The sequence below is a fragment of the Falco biarmicus genome, chromosome Z (genome assembly GCF_023638135.1).
Source record: "Falco biarmicus isolate bFalBia1 chromosome Z, bFalBia1.pri, whole genome shotgun sequence".
Taxonomy (NCBI): Eukaryota; Metazoa; Chordata; class Aves; order Falconiformes; family Falconidae; genus Falco; species Falco biarmicus.
In genome coordinates this window covers 59,296,330-59,317,655 of record NC_079311.1, presented here as the reverse complement: position 1 = coordinate 59,317,655, position 21,326 = coordinate 59,296,330, and the positions used below count along the sequence as shown (strand labels likewise).

The 21,326-nt window shown below is 38.1% G+C and overlaps 1 protein-coding gene across 1 annotated transcript in view; it reads right to left on the bottom strand.

Moving 5' to 3' along the window:
• Positions 1–21,326, bottom strand: part of SV2C (synaptic vesicle glycoprotein 2C) — a 116,206-nt gene that overhangs the window by 37,714 nt on the left and 57,166 nt on the right. Inside the window, exon 4 of the mRNA XM_056325302.1 lies at positions 16,573–16,724. Coding sequence (XP_056181277.1) covers positions 16,573–16,724 — 152 coding nt within the window. The remainder of the gene's footprint in view (positions 1–16,572; positions 16,725–21,326) is intronic.

Here is a 21,326-nt window from a genome sequence, read left to right as displayed (position 1 = left end):
AAACATCATTGAAACTGAAAAAAATAATAATCAGATAAGTTACATAGCTGAGAAAGCTCAGTTAGACATTTTTACAAGACTGAGTGAAATACATGGTTTCTAACAAATGCAGAAATAATGTTTTCAGAATTATTCTGTAATTGTATTAATGTGAAATTCCAGTAATACAAAGTAAAAAGCTTGTCTTTCCTGTGATTAGATTATTAGTATCACATGGTAAAGACAGTGATATTTTTAGTCTATACAGATAGTTAGATACTCTACAAGCCCACTGGCTCAGCAGGTCAGCTGATGGTAATTTCTGCAGGACTATAGAAATAAAACAGCTGAAGTGTGTCAGGCCATGACAGCAGTACCTTAACAAAGATGCCGCAGAAGACTTTCTATCTCTCATCTGCATCTGCCTGGCTCTCTAGCTGATGCTGTTAGTCCCTGGCAGCCATGAGGATCAACAGTTCAATAAAAGAAGAAAGTAATAGTGTTAAACAGATATATTTTACAAATACAGTCAACTCAGACTTAGTCTGCTGACACTTAAAACTGCGAAAAAAAAGGAACAAGGAATTTTCTAAAGACACATCTCCTCTCCCGCAGAGGAGGGGGTTGTCAACCACTGACAGTCATCACTTCCCTGTGCTGGCATTGATCTTCATCTGAATACTTGATATTATCAGGTCTCCGATCACTCCAGTAACATTATCTGCCATTCAGACAAGTCCCAGGACAGGTGCAAGCAGGGCTGACCTAGTATAGAAAATAATTTGCTTTCTAATACTACCAGACACAACTCCTCTATCCAGTGCATGGCACTATAGTCCAGGTGAGGTTTCTATCAGTAGTACCTTTGGACAGTGACATCAATAATACACTTTTAAAATGTTTCTAATACCTGTTGTAGTACTGTCCAGTTTTGCTTTTCATTAAGGAGGAAGTTTGCATATACCCATATTTTAGACAATGATTTGGCATGATACATGCCCAAAACTGGAGGTTTAGTTATGATCTGTTGGCCTTTCACTTAACCTTACATATACTCTGCACAGGATATAGACCTGTTAGGTTTGCCTTCTTGCTATGGAAATGCTAATGTATCTGAGACAGGCCTGACAGAGAAAGCATAAAACATAATTTCAAACCAGAATACCTAGTAATGCTGGGGAAAAAAAGACAAGGGAAGATTGTAAGTCATCGCATGCATGGATTGCAATGGTCCATCTGAAATCTGACTTTCATTTGGCCCTGAAGTATGGCTGTGTCAAGATCCTGTGACTCACAGTAGCCAATACAGTCAATAAGTTAATCTTTAAAATGGCAGAAGAGATGAACAGTTGTAATCATTTCAGAGAATCAAAGCAGCAGCTCCTAATAAGAGAACTGCAGGTATCTAACAGCCTGGTCATGTCATCTATCTAATCTTGGCAGATGCTAGAGGTGGCAAAGAATGTTTAATTAGTGCTCTATTTGTGATAAGAAAATCAGAATCTCGCTCCCCTCCCTGGCTAGATAAGCATGAACACATGTAGGGACTTGAAGTAAGCTGTTGTCAGTTTTTGAGCCTAATCAAGTCTGTATCTCGACTTGAACAGAAAGTCAACTCCACTTAAATTTTCTTCACTGGGAAGGATACTGGGCCAACTAAATAAAAGAGAGATATGAATAAGGCAAAATCACTCATTAGCAGTTCACATTTTATGAAGTCCTACAGGACAGAAGTGAAGCTATACAGAACCAGAGAGAAAGGACTTGCAAACTAAATAGAGCATCACAAATTTTCTGCATATTTGCCCCATATTCTCCCCTCCAGTGGACTATTCCGAAGACGCTATAGTTATAACAGTGGCAGAAAAGAGCTTTCACAAGAGGCAGCTTATGGGATTTTCAGAATTGGTTTTGCCTCTTCTGCACTTAATATATGACAGAGAAAGGTACGATAATGAGAAGATTCTAGCACACTTCACAGAGCTGGACAAATTACCTTTTTACTGATGTAAAACAGCTCTGAAACAAAAAGAAATTTAATGGTTACCTGTATATAAAAAAAGCATGTTCAAAAGAAAAAAGAAAAAAGAAAAAAGAAAAAAGAAAAAAGAAAAAAAGAAGGAAAAAGAAATAGGAAAAAAAGAAAAATATGTTGGGTAAGTGCATTTGCAGGAAACATTCTGGTTTGAATGGCAGCTGTAAGAGTCTGCTGACAGCAAACCAGCTGATGGGAGCTGAAGTTCCCTCTCCTACTTATTTGTCTTACTGTATACATATATATACACACACATATATATGCACATATGTATATACACACACACACATATACAAAAGTATACAAGTTTGTTTATTCACTTTAGTCAGTCTCCAAGCCACCACTCTCCCAACATCCAATTACATGGCGAGTTACTGGCAATCTGTAGTGTTTTATTGTGCTCTTCTGGTTATATGCTTCATCCCTATCTACAAAACAGGAACAGTAATACACAGGTTAAATTTTAAGTCAGTGCTGGAAGACCTCAGTAACACTGATAAGTAATGAAAATAAGAGAAAAGTGAAAGCCAAAATACACGCAGTTTAGGAGAAGACTTTACTGTACTATTCAGATCCATAGAGGAAGATGCTGACATGAAATGCAGAGCCATCACCCCATAATGTGAAAGGGAAAGGATAAAAATCAAATTTGTACAAAACTGTCTACAAGGTTTCTTGATGTACTTGCACCTCACTCCTAAGAGAATCAGAGCTGTTCTCCAATACCTGCTTGGCCCTGGAGAGGTGTTCAGTTGATGTGGGATCATCACACAGAGGTCTGTGAGCCTTTCCTGCATTGGTCCCCTGATTTAAACTATTTGTTGCACCCATCGATATGATACTGCATGAAAATAAGTGCTAAGACCAAAGCATTCCACTTAACAGGAAAGGAACAAGGAATATCACTGCCAAGGAGTGGAGACAACCCTGCAGTTCTCTACTTCTGTTTGTTTAACTTTGGCCACTCAGAATTTTCCATTCTCAAATGAGGGAGAAATAGTGGAAATAAACTTTGCTAAGGTGTCATGCTGATGTAAATGTCTCTACCTGGCCACCACCATGCAGGATCCAATTTTGCACCTTAGCAATTCTAAATACAAACACAATGCAACTATCCTATAGGACTGGAAACCTACCAAATCTCAAAGCACTTCAACACAGAATTGCAGTGTCTTGCCTTTGGTCACCATTAAAGAGTTTTGTTTCTGTACCGAGTCATTTAGCTAGACTTCAGACACCTGTTACCAGGAATCAAGCCCAAATGACTTCTATGTGGCTTCACTCTGAATGCAAATATGACACTCCTTGGGAAGTGAGTATGTCCTCACTCGTTACAGAAAACACATACAGATAATAAGCGTAGATTCTGAAATTTTTCCAGGGCAAACCTGTAATTATGTGCTTAAATATTAAATCAGTGTTTTTAAACATTCTACTTCTGCATCCTCAAAATATCTTTCTTCCTCTCTACCTCATCCTTTATAAAATACAAATCAGTGCAAAAGAAGATCGAATCAAAAGAATGGTCTAAGAGTTTTCTTAGCTTAACAACCAGATAAAGACTGAGCATGAAAATGAAAATGTATTTTCCAATATGAGCAAGAGCTATTAAATAATTACATGTTTACATTATCGTCCAAAGCAGAACGGAGACTGAAGGACTGGAAAGATGATGTTCTTATTATTCGCATATAAAAAAAAAACCACAACCAAAACAGAATAGGCCACCAAGGGTTAATAAAAAAATTCATTACAAGGACTGTGGCACATAATTGATCTGACTGTTTGTCTGACTGAGCCAGTGGCCCCAGAGATTTATGCGCTTGTGCAGTTCTGCAAAGTCCTCACTTGGGTCTGGCTCTGTGCAGCTGTTCAGTGAAGGCACTTCACAATCTGCAAAACAAGGAAGTAAAACATGCTGGCCACAACTCTGACATCATAACCTACAGACTTGGGCCATGTCGTACTTTCAAGAGATGACAGATCAAGCAGATGCAACTGATGCCAAGAGAATGGGGGAATGCACATCTTAAAAGATGCTACTGTCAGAGCTTAAAAATATCATGGTCAGTGTCAACACTGAGACTGCAATCAAGTGTCACTAAAATGTACTTCAAATTTTGTTTGTATGACCTTACTTCTGATTTCTTGTTAAGATTTCTACCTCTGGTCTCCTACATGTACTTAGTGGTTCCCATGAATTTATTTTACTACACCTAATTAAGAACTGAAAAATGGTCTGTGTATGAAGTTAGAAACACCTGTTTGGACAGTGCTGAAGAGTACAGTAAGTGTAAATAATCAATAGCAGACAAAATCCACTTTTATAAGTAGACAGTGTAAAGTTGCAAAATTCCCTGTGCAGTAGTCATTATGAACCAAGTCTGAAAGAAAACACTTGTCTGCAACAAAATCAGTGTAAAACACAGACACAATTGATACCTCTGTATTTTTGTGTGGTGCCCTCCACAGCCTCCATAGCTCTCAGCTCACAAATTGCATTGTATTTGGTGTGAACAGCTGCTGTAGACACTACCAACAGCAGCTGTTAAATGTGGAAGTTAATTGAAAATGTAAGGGTTCCTGTCCTGGTCCAGGACGTCCAGTGATTTATGTGCATCTGGACTAAGGATATTTAAGTTACGGGCTCACAGTGAAGAAGAAAAAAGAAGCAATTAATCAAAAAACCAATCAGCAAAAGGCACAATAAAACACTGCAGTTTATGAAGAGAAAATGGGGCCTTCTTATCTAGCCTAACTTACCAACAAAACAATCACTGAAATGCTGGAACATTTTCTGACGACTACAGAGAGAACATGCCTTTTACCAGTGGTATGCTTTTTGCCTTTCACGTGCTGCTGCAGTGTAACAACAGAACATCCATGCAATTTAGAGAATCTCTTTCAAAAGTTAACTTTATTAACTTGTATTTGTTTGAAAGTCGTTGCAAGAAAAATCTTTTTTAAATAAGCATTTCAGCACTGTGATTGAAGTGTCATTTCCTTTTTTGCTAATTAATCTTTTTTTTTTTTTTTTTTTTACACAAAAAGAAGCAATATCCTATCACTAAGAGAGAGAAACAGATAGACTAAACAGGTAGTTTATGTGATCTAATAATTAGACCAGACATACATTCTAAAAATTATCATTCTAAGAATTATCTTTTTACTCTAACAGCAGTTAATTAAACAAACCTGGTCAGCTGAATACATGGAACTTAGCATACTGTGAACCATGTGTCAGAAACCTTGAATTCAATCTTCAGTTAAACACTTGCAACACAAATATTATTTGTACTCATAAATAAGTACTAACAGTCCTCAGTTATAATCATGGCTATCCAAAAGGTGGTGGTAGGGAGGTGGATTCTGCCTATGGAGAGGCAGTCTCAGTGTTTGAAAAGTAATTATTGAAGCAAACAATAGATGAAAAAAGCACAGCATTATATTATATTTTTCCATTTATAAAGCTTTGTGACTTCCTTAGAGAGTCTAGAATATCCAGGTATCATAAGGAATCTGATGATTATATCAGATTCCTGTGGGGAAATAAAACAATCTAAAAGCCTTACCTTGACCTCTTGAGCTGTGATTCCTCACTTTTTTATCATATGGCAATGTCACATTCAGGAAACAACTAGGAGGGTGGCCAAAACTCTCAATGCTCTAAGCCAGATAACCCCTGTACTAGCAAGGAAACAAGATAGTACAGACTCAAGCAGCAAGAGAGGAACAAGTGGTAGAAAGCAGCATCTCCTCGCCTCTCCAGCATCAAAGCTGAGGAGACCAGGGACTGAAACCTCAGCCCAGAGCCCTCACTACAAAAATTTGCTGTTTCTCTTTGCTCATTTTATATTGTTTTCTGCTGGCATCTTTGGAAACCATAAAAATACAGATGTGTTGGAAACATTAAGAACACAGACACTGTAGGGGAGGTAGATAGCTTCCTTCTGTGATTTGTACATGTCCCTCCCCTGTAAATATTAGCAGAAAGAATGTAAGTCAGATGCTGTATTCAGATATTCAGGTACTCATGGATAGTTGAATATACCCTGATGGAATTACTTTCATTGGAGTAGGCATGATTTTCAAAAGCAGCATTTAATATTTTCCTTTGTGGGAAACTATAAACAAACTTCCTGAAAAAGAAATCCAATGCCATTTTGCAACTGATTATGCTGATTTAAAAGCGACTGCACTGCAAATTGAAAAATGATATTCCAGTTGTACATCCAATCCATAGACAGAATTACTGAAGTGGAAAGAAACTGTTACTGAAAGGACAATCACTAAGTCCTTCAGAGTAGTTAGTTTCGTAAGACAGACAATACGGAAGTATGATCAAATCTGTGCTGTCATACTGTGTTCCAAAGAAAACGAATATATTTATATATCTCAATAATCATACAGTAAGAACAGTGACCTCTTCTTTCGCCTGCCTGTACAAATCACCTGAATTTTTCACCTGTTACAGACAATCACAAAATCAAAAGCTTTTTTGTCTTTTTAACATTAAAAATTTGAACAAAGAAGAAATCTCATCAGATCAGAATCCAATTTGTTTCTGGAAGTGAAAAACAAGGGTTATGCCTGACACTGCAGACATTTCTGACGGCCACTGGCCAGACTTCTAAGTCATATTCGTTAACTTGGATGTAATTTTTCTTGATTTATACTCGAGGCCAATTCATTGTGTGAAACTGACTTTTCATTAAGACTAAGGCTGAGGAGCTGCCACTGTTTTATTGCCATAAGAATGACTGTTACTATGGTTTCTGTGGAAAATCCTGTTTATGGCATTAGGCAGTGATGTTTATGGAAACGATGTGTTCACCTGTCAGTTCCTCCACCAGTGTCATTTAAAGCCACTGACCTACTTCAATCAAATCTGACAGAAAGAAATAGTCTCAAAGATAATCACACTCCCCAAAGTATTGTGAAATGCACCACTCTGGCACAGGGGAGAGACCCCATTGGAGGATGGAGGAAAAGGCAGGAGAAGTCAGTGGTCCCTCTGGGGTGCTGCAGGCAGCCTGGGGGCTGAGGCCAAGCCACCCATCAGCTCTGTCACCAGCCTGATGCATGCCATCATGCCAGTGGCTGGGCTGGAGCAGGCCATAATGCAGCAGAGAGCAGGGTGAGGGTGTGCGAAGCCGACTGTTTCTTAATGCATAGTGCTGGGGACAAGAAAGGGCAACTGTAGAAACTATAGCAGAAAGGGATGTGGAAAAAGCAAGGAGAAACTGCTGCAGTGCCTTGTAAGAGATACAGAGAGGAAAGAGTTAGCCAGGATCACAGGGACATGGACAGAAACACCTAGGAATCTGGGCCTCATAACTTCTCTGCTCACAAAGCAATTTGCTAGTTTTTTACTGAACCTCTCAATAAACAGATTTGCTCTTTCACAGTCAACCTAACTAGCCCAAAAGAAGGTTATATTTGAAGCTCACTAATGAGTATCTTTAGTGCTCATTAAGTAGATGTGCTAACAGCTACTTAAGGATCCAATGCTTTTGAATATAAACATTTAAATGACCATATCAAACCCTGCATTAGGGCACAGAAAATAGCAAACTGATGAACAAAGTGATTTGTTTTCTTTCCTAGCTGGATTTGCATAAGCAATTGTTCTAAATTCTGCTGTGTTCTGTCAATCTTGTTGTTCCTAAAGATGAAGACTTTTTTAAAGTATACGCATTCAGTATAATCTAATTTCGTAAGATTATTTCAAATGAAGAAAAATTCACGAGTAGCAGTTGATAAGTTAACATCAAAACTGCCTCACACCCACTTAATTAACTCAGATTTAAAAAGCATAGATACAGCTTCAGTCTGCAGAATACCAGATTAATAAAAGTGCACTAAGTATGGGGTGAAGCACAGCACATTAGACATAATTTTCCCGCTTAGTGGAATGTAAAACAGATCAACAGATGTTGCATTATGTAGTTGATGCCTTTAAGTCTGATCTATTCCATTTGTTCAGCATGACACAGTGTTACAGCAAATGCAGATTCAACCTTAACAAAGCTCCAACTTTCAAACATCGAACAGTATCCTTCATTGGTTAAGGTATCCACAGATTAATTGATTCTAAAGACAGAAGGGCGAATGTATGGAAAAGGCAAAATTGAAGAAATGCTCTTGGTTTTAAACTTTGGATCAAATGTTTTCTCCAAGTTTAAAATTCTGCAGATTTCTTGGGGTATTCATGGGCTTTTTACAACTGAGAAAAGACAAATGCAGCTCTTCCCCAAGCCATCTTGTCTGGTATCTCTCTTTTTTCTGGACAACTAATAGAAGTCAGAGAACCTCTGCAGAGAACAGAAGCTATTGTGTGGTAGAAAATGGAGCCTTGAGCTCAGTTTTTTTCCAAAAGAGCTGCTTGGATTTGTTCTGAACCACCATGAAGAGGCAGACTATTAGGGAAAGGTTTGAGAAAAATAAGAAAAATAATGTTTTTCAAATTTAGAGTCCAGAATTTTCAAGATTAGAGAAGATTCGACTTTTTCATTTCTCTTTCTACCAGTGCAGGGTTATTCAGGCGAGAAACCTCTCTTCTTTTTGGACCTATGAGCTGGAGCAGTTTGGCAGACAGGCATTTTCCTACATGTGCTGGGAATGTCTAATACTGCTGCTTCCTATTCCTCTCCCCCCCACCCCAATTTCTGAAGTTCTCTTCTTTTGTCTTTGTTTTATTTTCTCTTTTCTGGTCTACCCCAGCACCCTCTGGGGCAACAGCATCTATTTAATAGTTCTTCGAGAACAGAGGTAGATGGAACTTTGAGGGGGCATCCAGTTGTCCTCGTTTCAGCTGAGACAGAGCTAGTTTTCTTCTTAGTAGCTGGTGCAGTGCTGTGTTTTGGCTCTGATGCAAGAACAATGCTGACAGGACACTGATGGTTTTAGTTGTTGCTGGGTGATGTTTATACTAAATCAAGGACTTTTCAGTTTTCTGGGCCCTGCCAGCCAGAGGGCTGGAGGGGCATGGGGAACTGGGAGGGGACACAGCCAGGACAGGTGACCTGAACTAGCCCAGGAGCTATTCCATACCATATGACTTCATGCTGAGTATATAAGCTGGGGGAAGAAGAAGGAAGAGAGGGACATTTTGGTATTATAGCGTTTGTCTTCCCAAGTAACTGTTATGGATGATGGAGCCCCGCTTTCCTGGGGATGGCTGAGCACCTGCCTGCCCATGGGAAGTGGTAAATGAATTCCTTGCTTTGCTTTGCCTGCATGCTTGGCTTTTGCTTTACCTATTAAATTGTTCTTATCTCAACCCTTGAGTTTTACATTCCTTTCTGATTCTCCTCCCCACACCTCTGGGTGAGGGGGAATGAGCGAGCTGCTGCGTGGTGCTTAGCTGCCGGCCAGGGTTAAACCACAACACCAGTGCATCCGTTTACTCCAAATCAGGATCAACAATGGCCCTTACAATAATCTCAAAATATGTTCTTAAAAACTTACAGTGACTGAGATTTCACTATTTCCATAGCAGTTTTATTCAGATGTTTAACTAACACACCATTAGAAATCCTTTTCAATTATTTATACTGCCTCCCCTTGGCAGAAATTTCAGCTCATTACATTTTGTCTTATCATCAGTAAGCGGTTTATTCTTTTTCCCTTTGCAGCTCTTCTCTTATTTATCTTCTGCAAGATTAAAGACATCACTGATGCACTTCTTGCATGTCTGAATCATAGATGGCATCCTATTTCAGCATGTTCCAACTTCGAACAAGAAAATCAAGCAGCCATCATGTAACTGTTTATTTCCAACTCACATTAATCAGGTGTGATGTACAAGGAACTGCAGTAAATCATCTTTGTAGGTATAACTACTGAATATAATTTCTTTCCCTGGTTGTTTTGGGCACAGTCACCACCACAGTGATGCAGCAATACGAAATCAGTCAAGTGTGGCTCTTTATTATAAATCATGTAAGCGCATCCCAGCCTTTTGATTGGATGGGTGCGCTGCATCAGAGATAGTCAAATTCCCCTCTGGGGACTACAGCAAAGGAAAGGTGGAAGAATTAACTTGGTGATCGTTTCCTTAAGACGAAACCATGATTTTTAATGCATCTATAAACTGATGGCACCTTGCTGCTGAGGAAATGCTGGGAGCAGCTGATGAAATAGCCATGAGTGAAATCAAGCTGTTCTTGTGATGCTCAGACCCACCTCTAACATACATTTCAGAATTTAGAAGTGCTACATGAATTACTTGAAATGCAGCAATATTTGTAAAAGTAACAGCCACTTACTTGCAGCATCACTGTCGACTTTGACACTTCGAAGCTTATAGATCTGAGCAGAAAAATTGTGTCTAAAGGCACTTCACAGATACTAATCTGTGCAATCTTAACCAAGTAATTAATAGGGTGTTTTTTTTACAGACAAGTAATAATTAGTTAAGACCCGAATTCTTCAAAGTAGTCAAGAATTTTCTACAGTCGACCAGGTACAATCCTGACCTAGACCTTGAGATACTCAAATTCATGGATTATTGTTGAAAAAAATATAGCCTATCTAAGTTGCTAGCAAAGAATTTGGCTTCTAGTCCTTCATCTTAGTAACAAAGCCATTTGTTAACCTTTTAATTTCTACAAAAATAAATGCTGAGAAACAGAGAAGGCTCCACTTTTTCCTTATATTGTCTAAAACTTACATACCACGTAACATTTATGTAGTGGGAAACAACTGTTTCGCAGCATTCATCTTGGAATAATCATCACCACAGGAGAGTGCATCCTTTTGACTCCACTTTGTTAATGCAATAAACTCTTGTCTCCTCGTAATGGGAAGAGACCAGCAGGCTAAACTGAAATATCTGTACATCCACATTTGCAGTTTCTACCACTCAGAAGGATACAGTTCTGCTCATCAGAAGTTCTGGAAGATGGATGGGTCCTAAGATCCTTCTGCTTTTATTGCTAATCAAGTACTCACCATGTCCTATAACCCTGCTGGTAATACAAAGCATTGGCAATGGATTTTTTACCCCAGTACTGATGCTGCCATTTGCCACGGAAAAATGCTTTAGCCCAACCAAGGTGGTGGTGGGGGAGAAGATAGAAAAAGGGAGTTAAAAGTTTTTCAGACTTCATTGCCACTGAAAAGTTTTAGTGTATCATATTCTCAGTTTAGTCTGTCACAGGCTGAGAGATTAACTCCTCCATTAACACTGCCTGGTGCTGTACATGCTCCGAGTTGCAGTGAGCCCAGTAGCTCTCCATCTCCTTACCTCCTCCTTCCCTATTTTACTACAGTATAGTTCATGATGTTTTCATACAGAAGCAGATGTTATTGCAATTTTGAAGATATGTTTACCTTTTTTTTCTCTCAACTGGACGACACATCAACAAAGCAAACATTCCAGCAGAAAGTACTACAGAAACCACTCTCAACCCACCTACCAAAAAGGTATAAAGAGATCTTTTTGATTGCCAGTAAAGTTAATTTCTTAAGGTGAATGGATCTGTTTCACCTCAACAATCTTCTGCTAGAAACAGAAATTATTTTCAGGCCACTTCGCAAGCCACCTACTCAAATGAAAAAGAGATTGGTCCACTCTAATCATGATTATACTCGGTTAGAAACAGAAGCCATTTATGGACTTCTGTGCCTATGAAAAGATTTACGTACTCAGGGAAAGTAGAATTAAGAATGGGCAGCAGGTCTCCACAGTCAGATGTTTGGTGAATTTAGCATGGTCCTAAACTACTGGGGACAGGCTCTGGTTTGCTATGTCCTTAAAAATCTCCACTGATGGAGGTACTGTTACTGCATTGGGCAGTTTATGTTAGTCCTGTATTACAGCTGTATTTAAAATTTAACTTCTTTCCTATTAAACTAAATCCCAGCTTCTGCCATTTAAACTCATTTAAGGATATCGGCAGGAGAAAAGTAATAGGTGATGATCTTTAGAGAAAAGTGATAGCAGATATATTTTACAAAACAGGAAAAGAATACAAATTTTCCCATAGGAAACATAATTAAGCATTTTAAAAGTAGAAGTTACCATTAATCTTTTAAATACAATGTTTTTCAAGTCAAGTGTGAGTCCATTGATTGGACACTTCTATGTCTGCATTTTTAAGTTCTACGTTACTGTAAAAAAGTTACTCTCTTTAAAAAAAAACAATTGACTATTCAGAAAAAATTGGCTTTGTTTAGTTTAGTAAAATTTTAATTTTACTAAATGGGGTAAAAATACAATTTTTAACTTGTCCTCTTTCAGTCACAGGACAAAATGCTCGTCATTTGTAGATGCAATGGAAAGAATCTGCTTAAATAGTGAACAAGTTAATTCTTTCCTACTTATACCTATTGAGACATATTACAGCTAGTCAAGAAACCTTTAATTCTAAAATTGAATGCTTTTTCCTTAGTTTTCTTACGCCACTTACTTCTCCTCCAAATTTGTGTTCCCTGAATGGTGCTAAATACCTCTCTTATGAACACATAAGTACCTGGTCCTCGATTAAGTGGAAAAAAGACTCTACTGACAAAAAAATAATAGTTAAATGAAGATCTGATATGCAATGTGATTACACTGGTCTGAATAAAGTGTTAGACTAAAAATTTAAATCTGTTTTTTGTATTGAGTGTATTAGAAAGTAGTATGTTTCCCATTCCCTTAATTCTGTATTATTAATTTTCTAGTCTTTTTGTGAACAATCTAGCCTAATTTAATTGCAATTTGGTGGATATATATGGAAGTACTGTCTCTGCCTCTGATCATACCATGGAGATTTGTTCACTAAAGCTGTTTGACATGGTTGTCTCCTCTCTCTCCTGATAAATACCAGAACTAGAGGGTTAGAGCATGCGGAAAGCTTCATATTTCAAGTGTAGCTTATGCTGTAGCAGCCTGGACACCTGCATCATCCTGTTTTCCACCTTGCAATCTGATTTCTTTTCAGCCATATATTCCCCTTCTTGTTCAGGTGTAAAATTCACAAATGAGGTCAATATTTGTTTCTCACTAAGCAAAATACTCTAGGGAATGTTTTGAATTTCTAAAGGTTTTTCTGTAGTTTATGAAGCCAAAAAACCCTTGTATACATCATGTATGCAAAACAAAACTAAATGTAGTATTAAAACTCATAGGTTAAATACAGTGAGATTTTCTCCAGGTTCCTCTGATGTTTACTTTGGAGATATGGTACAATAAAAATCAAGACTGATTTTTAAAATAATACATGTTTATGGCAGGAAACTTTTTTTTTTTTTGATGGAACTGATAATTTAATAACTTTTATTTAAATTAAGCAGGTAAAATGGCTAGAATGACTCTCATAGTTCTTTTTGATTCCTGCCCTCAGACTAACACATAAACTTGATGTAACAAAATGCCAGTATATCACTATCTGGATTTTAAACTGAAATGTAGTTTCTCACTCTTAATATTCTTTGTTATTTGAAAAGCGAACCTTTTAAAGATTATTGTAATGCCCATTTGTTGCATTTGACAGTCTTTGAACTAATCTACCTTGAAACATGATGTTAAATTTAAAGTTGCATTTGCAAAATGATTTATAGAATGGTAACTAACCTTCGTATCTAGCCTAATCTAAGTATAAATTGCGTAAAGGAATTTCTTTGTAGCACCCTAATCTGGGACTTTGTTAGTTGGCAGCAATTAGAAGCATTTCTCTGCAGATGTTTCTTCTAATAGTTTCTCCGTGACCTGAACTCCTCTTTCAGAAACCCTGAACAAGTCAACAACCATTTTCAATTTTTAAAAAGCCAACAGCTGTAGAATTCAAGAAGCCTTGAGACAGAGATGCTTGTCTTCCAGACACTAGCTTTTCCATATGTGTTCACTGCAGCACTACATCATGCTGATTCCTCTCTTAATAGCATGCTGATACCAAGGCAACTGTTAACTTCCCTTTATTTTGTGTTTCAGAGCATTACTCAGGTTTCATAACCTCCCTGTGCTGCTTGAACAGAAACAAAACCTGTTACATATAGAGAACATAATCTTTATTTTCTCACAGAAAGACAGAGCTAATTGTACAACTGGTAAACTTGCATAGATAGTTTCACTGCTGCCTTGGGCTAGATAATGTATACCATACCAGCTGTGAATCTAGGGCTTTTAGAAGTAGCTTATGTAAGAGGCAGTACAAATGAAAGGAATACATTTGTAAAAGAAGGAGGGGAAAAAAAAAATCTATGAAACTATTCTACTTTGTTGGCCTGGTATTTTTCTATTAAGAATAATTCCATTATGCTTAATGGTAGTTTATTGCTTTTCAACAGATGCAACTTCATTCACTGTTGTTGAGTAACTTCCAAGCTCAGCTAGGAAAAATCAACTCAGTCTACTCATCATGTGGGAAACAGAGAGCCCAGAAATCCCTATGCACTACATAAACGGGGCTTAGAAGTGGGTGGGGTCTGCTTTGTTTATAAATATGTTTTGCTTCCTTGTCAGTGGAGAAGTGATTTGGAGAAAAATCTGTATCTTTGCTTAACTCTGGCCGAGTAATTCCATGGAAGCCATGTAGAAATTGTGACAGAGGAAACACCATCACAAGAGCCTCCTCCTGAACACACGCAATACAAATGGTGCACAGATCTGTGCTGGTATTTGCCCAACTTGGAGTGTTTGCAGGAGCGTACAGCAACCTGTGCCCACGCTCCCCCGAGTGCTGGAGCAGGGTTTGCCCTGGGAGCCTTTGGCAATGCTGGAGAGCTCGGAACCGCAGCATGGCAACAAAGCAGTTTGCTACTGAGCTTGAGCTGGCGTGATTCCACGTTTGTAACTGGGAACTAAGATACAGGTCTTAAACTTCACAACATAACAAAAATCTCTGATATAAAGTGAAGACAATTTTAAGACCTCATCAAAACCCATAAATATATTCTGTTTAATTTTGCTAAAACAATGTGTAAACACACTTCTTATCCTATGCAAAAGGATTGTTTTTGTTGTTCATAGCTTTCTTGTTAGCCCTCTTTTTGGCTATTACAACTTTCCTTAATATACCACAAGGACAGTGATTTACAGGGCTAATATTGAAGAATACTGTCTTTTAAAATTGGTTTGTACGTTCTTTTGTCTTAAGATTTCATAAATATTTTTGCAAAAAGACACACACACAAAAAGAAACAGTGCAGCATGGCTTTTAGCTGCTGATATTCTTCCACTGCTAAAGAAAGAAGAAATTTTTCCCTCTAGTGCCACTGCTTTGGTATAAGGAAGTACATTATTATTCACTGACGTATACTGTCATGTGATGTTTTAAAAGCACCTCAGTAAAGGTTATTGAGTCATTTATAAAATCTACAGTGAAATTAGACAACCTATGTAAATCAGTCTGTCATAATGTTTGCATTTTCCACTGAAAGATAAAGATAATAAAAATCCATAGGAAAGCAAAAAGTACTTGGCATCCAGAGCAATTTACTAATTGGAAAAAAAATAAATTATCCCTGCTGTGCCTTGTCAGCAAAAATTCCTCTCTTTGATTCCAGCAAATCAAAGCCAAAAGGCAGGACTGAATATATAGATTCAGGTTGTGTGTAGTGGACTCTAAAATTAATTTTAATGCAATAGTCTAGATATTTGATTATTCTGCATGATTATAATTTATTTCTGGACATTAACATTAGCTGAATGTTCCAATCACTTTGGGTAAACCTTATGAAGTTGTCCTCTGTTTCACAATCCAACCGCAATAAATTTCACTGTTTGGCCGAAGAGAGCTGCTGTGGATGCCAGCTAACTCACAAGGCGGCTTTACTGCTCTTGAGGAGTGCCAGGGAGAAGTGCTTGCAGAGGCTGATTTTTAAGAACCCCTGAACAGCCTTAGCAACTCTGGAGACCTGTGAGCACTTAACTCTTCTAAAAGGCAAGCCCAAGAGACTAAGAATTTTATCTGTACCTTCGCATAAGTTTAACCATGGCAGAGCAGTAAAGAGCTCCTTCACAAAGTGGTTTACATTGCACACGTGTGTAACTTCAGCCATTGCAAACTTTCTGTCTTATCTGCCCTCATCCACACCTACAACATTAAAAGCAGTCGGTTCAATTTCTCTATTTCTACACCACTAAAAAGATCTACTCAGAATGAAACATTCAGCACAGCTTTATATTCAGAACTAGCCCTGCAAACATTAAGATAGTACTGTTTCTCAAGAATGGATGATTGACATTTTATCTTTTACCAAACAAACAAAGCGAGCACAAATTTGACAACCAGCAATTTAAAATTTATTTCCTCTGAGGCAAGTCTCCACATCACCTATTTTCTCCAGATGCAACAATAACACCAATTACATTTTCATGTGTCCAGGTTTTCAGTAATTTAAAGAAACTGACTAAACATTGGCATTGGCTAATTTTTGAACTTTTTACTATGTTGGGTTTTGTTTATCTTGCAACCTATTCTCATTCTTTCCACAAAAAGGAATCAATTTTTCTTAACAGCAGTGTTAGTATTTTGAGAACAGACATGAAGCCCACTCTTCAAACGATACTTCAAGAGTATACCTTCATACTAGAAGAGCTGCAAATCACAAGCAGATGTTTTTCTTACCATAATGAGGAATTATTGCCCAAGCCATTGCAGAGGCATAGATGCCACCAATCATCCAAAACATACAGAGCCAGCTCAGGTGTTCACCTCGTTTCTCCCGTGCAAGCACTTCCGAAAAGTAGGAGAATACTGTTGGCACAGCTCCACCAATCCTAAAAGGAGATACAGATAATGGATTAAGTGAAAGTAACAGCTAGTTGAAGTTTGAACAAGCTCATAGCTGTAGTCATTGAAAATCCAAACTACAGTAGTTTTCTGGCAAGAGTGTCTTTTCTCAAATTGCACCACATATTGGGGGACTCCTGAGGAAGTTTTCACCAGTTTGGATGCAGTATTTGTCAAGTATTCCCTTGAAAACTGTGTACAAGTCATTGCATTCAGTGTTTCAAGGGGATTGTCAATGTGCCAGCTGCTGGAACAGAAACCAGCGCAAAGCACTGATTTTCACCATCACAAAAATCCTTAAATCATGGCAGTCTATTGTCAAGTGTCAAAATACATTGCTTTTAACTGAAAATATTAATAATTTTCTCACAAAATAACAGCTATTTCTCTTAAGTCATACCTCCAATGCTTTAGGTAATCAAGAAGTAACTAAATGCCAGCTATGTTACTAATACATTTTATTTCACACATATTTAAAAAGATGTTTTATTCAGTTGCACTACATGATTTGCTAAACCCATGCTGGCTTTTTACTTAAGTTTTTTATGAAACACCTACACATTCATATAATATTCTATTTTTCACATGGTAAAAATAAACATTCTCTGAAGTTAGCTGGACAAAAAGAAGAGTTCAAACGGGTTTTACAAAAATTAGAGTAGCTCAAAGTATGTGTAATTTTCAGCACTTTTCAGAACCAGCTTCTGGATCATCTTCTACTGTCTTTACCTCTTCACTACCAATGCAGGCTGTCAAATGTTCTACAGCAGGACAAGTCCTTGTAGATTTTATTTTTCCTGCTGAAGAAAATACCTGTGAAGCTTGAAGAGATATTCTCACATACCAGATTACATACTTTCAAGCAGTATCTTGCATGGTTTGAATTTTTATCTGAATTTTAAAGGCAAATGCTGTCATCTGGGAGCTGCCAAACTGGGAGCAAAAGGAAGGAAGCTTGAAACAGATTAAAACAAATATTACAAGGAAAACATGAATACAGAAATTGTATTTCACTCTTAAAAAAATTCAGTGCCATAGCAATACAGTTTATTTTAAGATGTCTTTTGGTACAGCAATGAAATACTGGATTGAGGTGTTACACTTGTTTAGGGGTCTGCTGTTTTGCCACCTCCTTCTAGACAGACCATCATGAAGTACTTCTGGTCAGCTCTAGGCTTTACCATGAATGTTTTCCATAGCGGAGCCCACTACTTCTTACACTCACTGCCAGTGCTGCAAAGGTTTATACCTCCATGAATTTTTGTTAGATATACAGCTGTATCTCCTTTATTCTCATGGGTGAAAACATTAAAAGCCTTCAACTAGTGAGCTGCCCTGTCACAGGCGACAGGAGACATTGTCGTCAGAGGTGCTCCAGGAAGCCCAGAGTGAGGAAGAGTGGAAGGGGCATGGCTAAGGGTGGAATCACAACTTGTTTTGCTGTGACGGGAAAGCCCTGCTGCCTCAGTGGTGATATGGATTTGGAGCCCTCCAGTTCCCAAAGTACAAGGGGATTAGAGCTATGACTTCTTACCCTCCAGGGCTCAGGCACAGCTTTGAACTACACTCCCACAATATTGCCCAGATACAGTACTCGGGGATCTAGTTAAGAGTTCTTTTTCTAATGTTGATATTCACTGACAGAACCAGAAACAAGGTCCTCCTCTTTCCTACCTAAGCTGGAAAGTGCTGATGAGGAGCTGTAGGTGCCCACTTTCAAGAAGACTTAAATGAATAGATTGTTCATGGCATGTAGGACAGTATCATCCATGTAATAACACCCTACCTAAAGAGCATAATTCTTGGTAAGTCAGTGCTTTTTACCATGACTGCTTCTGCTTATTAGGAAAAGTATAGAGAGTAGTAGTACATATATATTTGTTAACATTTCTGTTCTATTATCCAATCTGTTTTTCTAAATTTACAGGTTTCTTAATTTCGTACACTTTTTTAATGAAGTACAGAATCTTCTCTTTATTTTATAATTCAGTTATTATGGTAGTAATTACAGCCTGAAACCATCTGTGCTATATAGCACAATTGATAATAAATCACATTTAACACTTTTTTCCTATTTCAAATATTTTTTCTGTTGCAAAGTGCTTCAAAACATTCTCTATAAAAGGTTCCTTTCAGGCAAGTTCTTATGCTTAAGAAATTGAAGACTCATTGCATAATCTTCTTGAAATCTCCCTTAAATCTCCTAGGCTGCAGTTACAATGAAGTAGGACATATGGAGAGTTTTCAATGGGTGGATTAAATCCATAGGTCATACAAATGTTTGTGGAATGATGGGTGGATGCTTCAAGCAGAAAGAACATACCCTATCTTAATGTCATAAAGTGTACAGAGATCCAGACCAAAGGCACCAAAAAAGGCATTTCCTACCTGGCAGCATGAACCAACTGTACTATGGACGATGGGAGATTGATGCTGCTCTACTGTTTAAAAATGACCCAGGTGGGCTCATATGCTATGTCCTAAACGTCCTCCAAGGCTACAGAAGCAGCAGTCCATTGTCCTGGTTTCAAGTGGGACAGAGTTAATTTTCTTCCTAGTAGCAGCTACAGTGCTGTGTTTTGGATTTAGTATGAGAGTAGCGCTGATAGCACACTGATATTCTTAGTTGTTGCTAAGTAGTGTTTACACCAAATTCAGCTTCTCATGCTCTGCCAGTGAGAGGGCTGGAGGGGCATAAGAAATTGGGAGGGGACACAGCCAGGGCAGCTGACCCAAATTAGCCAAAGGGATATTCCATACCGTATGATGTCACGCTTAGTATATAAACTGGAGGAAGTTAGCAGGATTCTGCTCGGGCACTAGATGGGCATCAGTCAGAGGGTGGTGAGCAGCTGTTGACGTGCATCACTTCTTCTGGTAGTTTGGGGTTTTTTTCCCCCAAAGTTTTATTTCTCTTTCTTTTCTTGTTATCTTCCTTTCCATTGCTATTACTATTGCTGTTGCTATTACTATTACTGTTGTTATTATTATTATTATTACATTTTCCTTTATTTCAGTTATTGAACTGTTCTTACCTCAACCCACAGGTGTTACGTTTTTCCCAGTTTTGCTCCCCATCCCATCAGGGAGGGGGGAAGTGATTCAATGGCTGCATGGTACTTAGTTGCTGGCTGGCGTTAAACAACATCTTGTACTGATAAATTTAATAGGGCAACTTTTCTAACAAATAGACCTTTTAGATATGTAAGAGGAATTCTGGAGCCAGTAAACCAAAAATTTATTTAGGATATGCAAATAAACAGGAAAAAAAAATTAGCTTTGAAAAAAACCCAGTTTTTCTGCTCCATCTGATGTGATTAAGTTGCCGTTTCCAGTGAGTACACCATCAGGCTAAGAAAAATGTGAAAGTCCAGATACTATGTTCGTATTGATTAAACAGTGAAGTTAAAGTTGTCTAACTACCTAAAGGAGAAATAAAGGATGTATTTTCATAACAGAAAAAACAGATGTTATTTAGACTTGTAGGTCTCCGATTCACAGCAGCTGTGTAGTAGAGTGTGTTATGCACTTCTTCGCACCTTAAACATGTGAATGGAAAACTTACTTCTCAGCTAGTTAAATTCTTCCTTCTGGCCTCATGTAAGTGCAGAGTGATACTGCTAGAAGTTTTTAGGATAGTGGTATTTAAAAAGCTCTGCCTGTGTCACAAAGCTATTACAATTACTAAAAAATTATTACGAAAATCTTAGAGAGGCTGATCAACAGATGAATTGGAGGAGAGTGAAGGGAGATGGAGAGGAAGCACCCTGCTGCAGAAGACTGTTCTTTTGCTCTTAGGCTGGACAATCACAGGGTGGCAGTACCCATGCCTCTGCTCCTTAAAACTTGCTCCCAAATGCAGAACAAGTGACAGCAGAAAGGGAGAACAGGAAAAGCTACATCTGTTACCACACCAAGCAACAATGAGGAAACTCCTTTAAAACTGTGTGGACCTAGAGAACACTTTTAAGAAACAAATTTGTCTGACTTGTGGAAATTTTAATGTTTGATAGGTACCACAGCCATTTACTATTATAGAACGGATGTGGTATCCGGTATACTAAACATTGCTAGCAGAAGTATAAACTACCTCTCAAAGACTTGGGCAAGAGATCAGTGCAACTCTGACTTCTTCCATCACTCTCTTGTGAGAGGTTCTTTCAAACACTTCAGCAGCTATGTGCAATAACCTTCACTTACACTCATATAAGTGCTTAGTAATTCAGTGGCTCCAGATAAGCACTTCCGTATTTATGTGGAAGGAACAGAATTTGATACTCGGTGGTTTTGTATTACAAGTTTGGAAGCATACTGCCTCTCTGGTATCCTACCAGCACTGTGTGGAAGGATAGCAGCATGCTCAGGAGGGAATTCCAAATAAATTCAAAGGCAGAGTTGCCACTGATTTTGAAGTAGGAAGATCTCATGTTTTGTTTTATGGGAAATGCAAACACTGTTTTCCCACAGGACACATACTACAGTATTAAGTCTGCTTCTGGCAATTAACTGGCTTGATACAGTGGGATGTTTGGTCTTACTGAGTTTATAAATTATATGGCTCTTTCTCACTTGTAGAAAAGAATTTGATA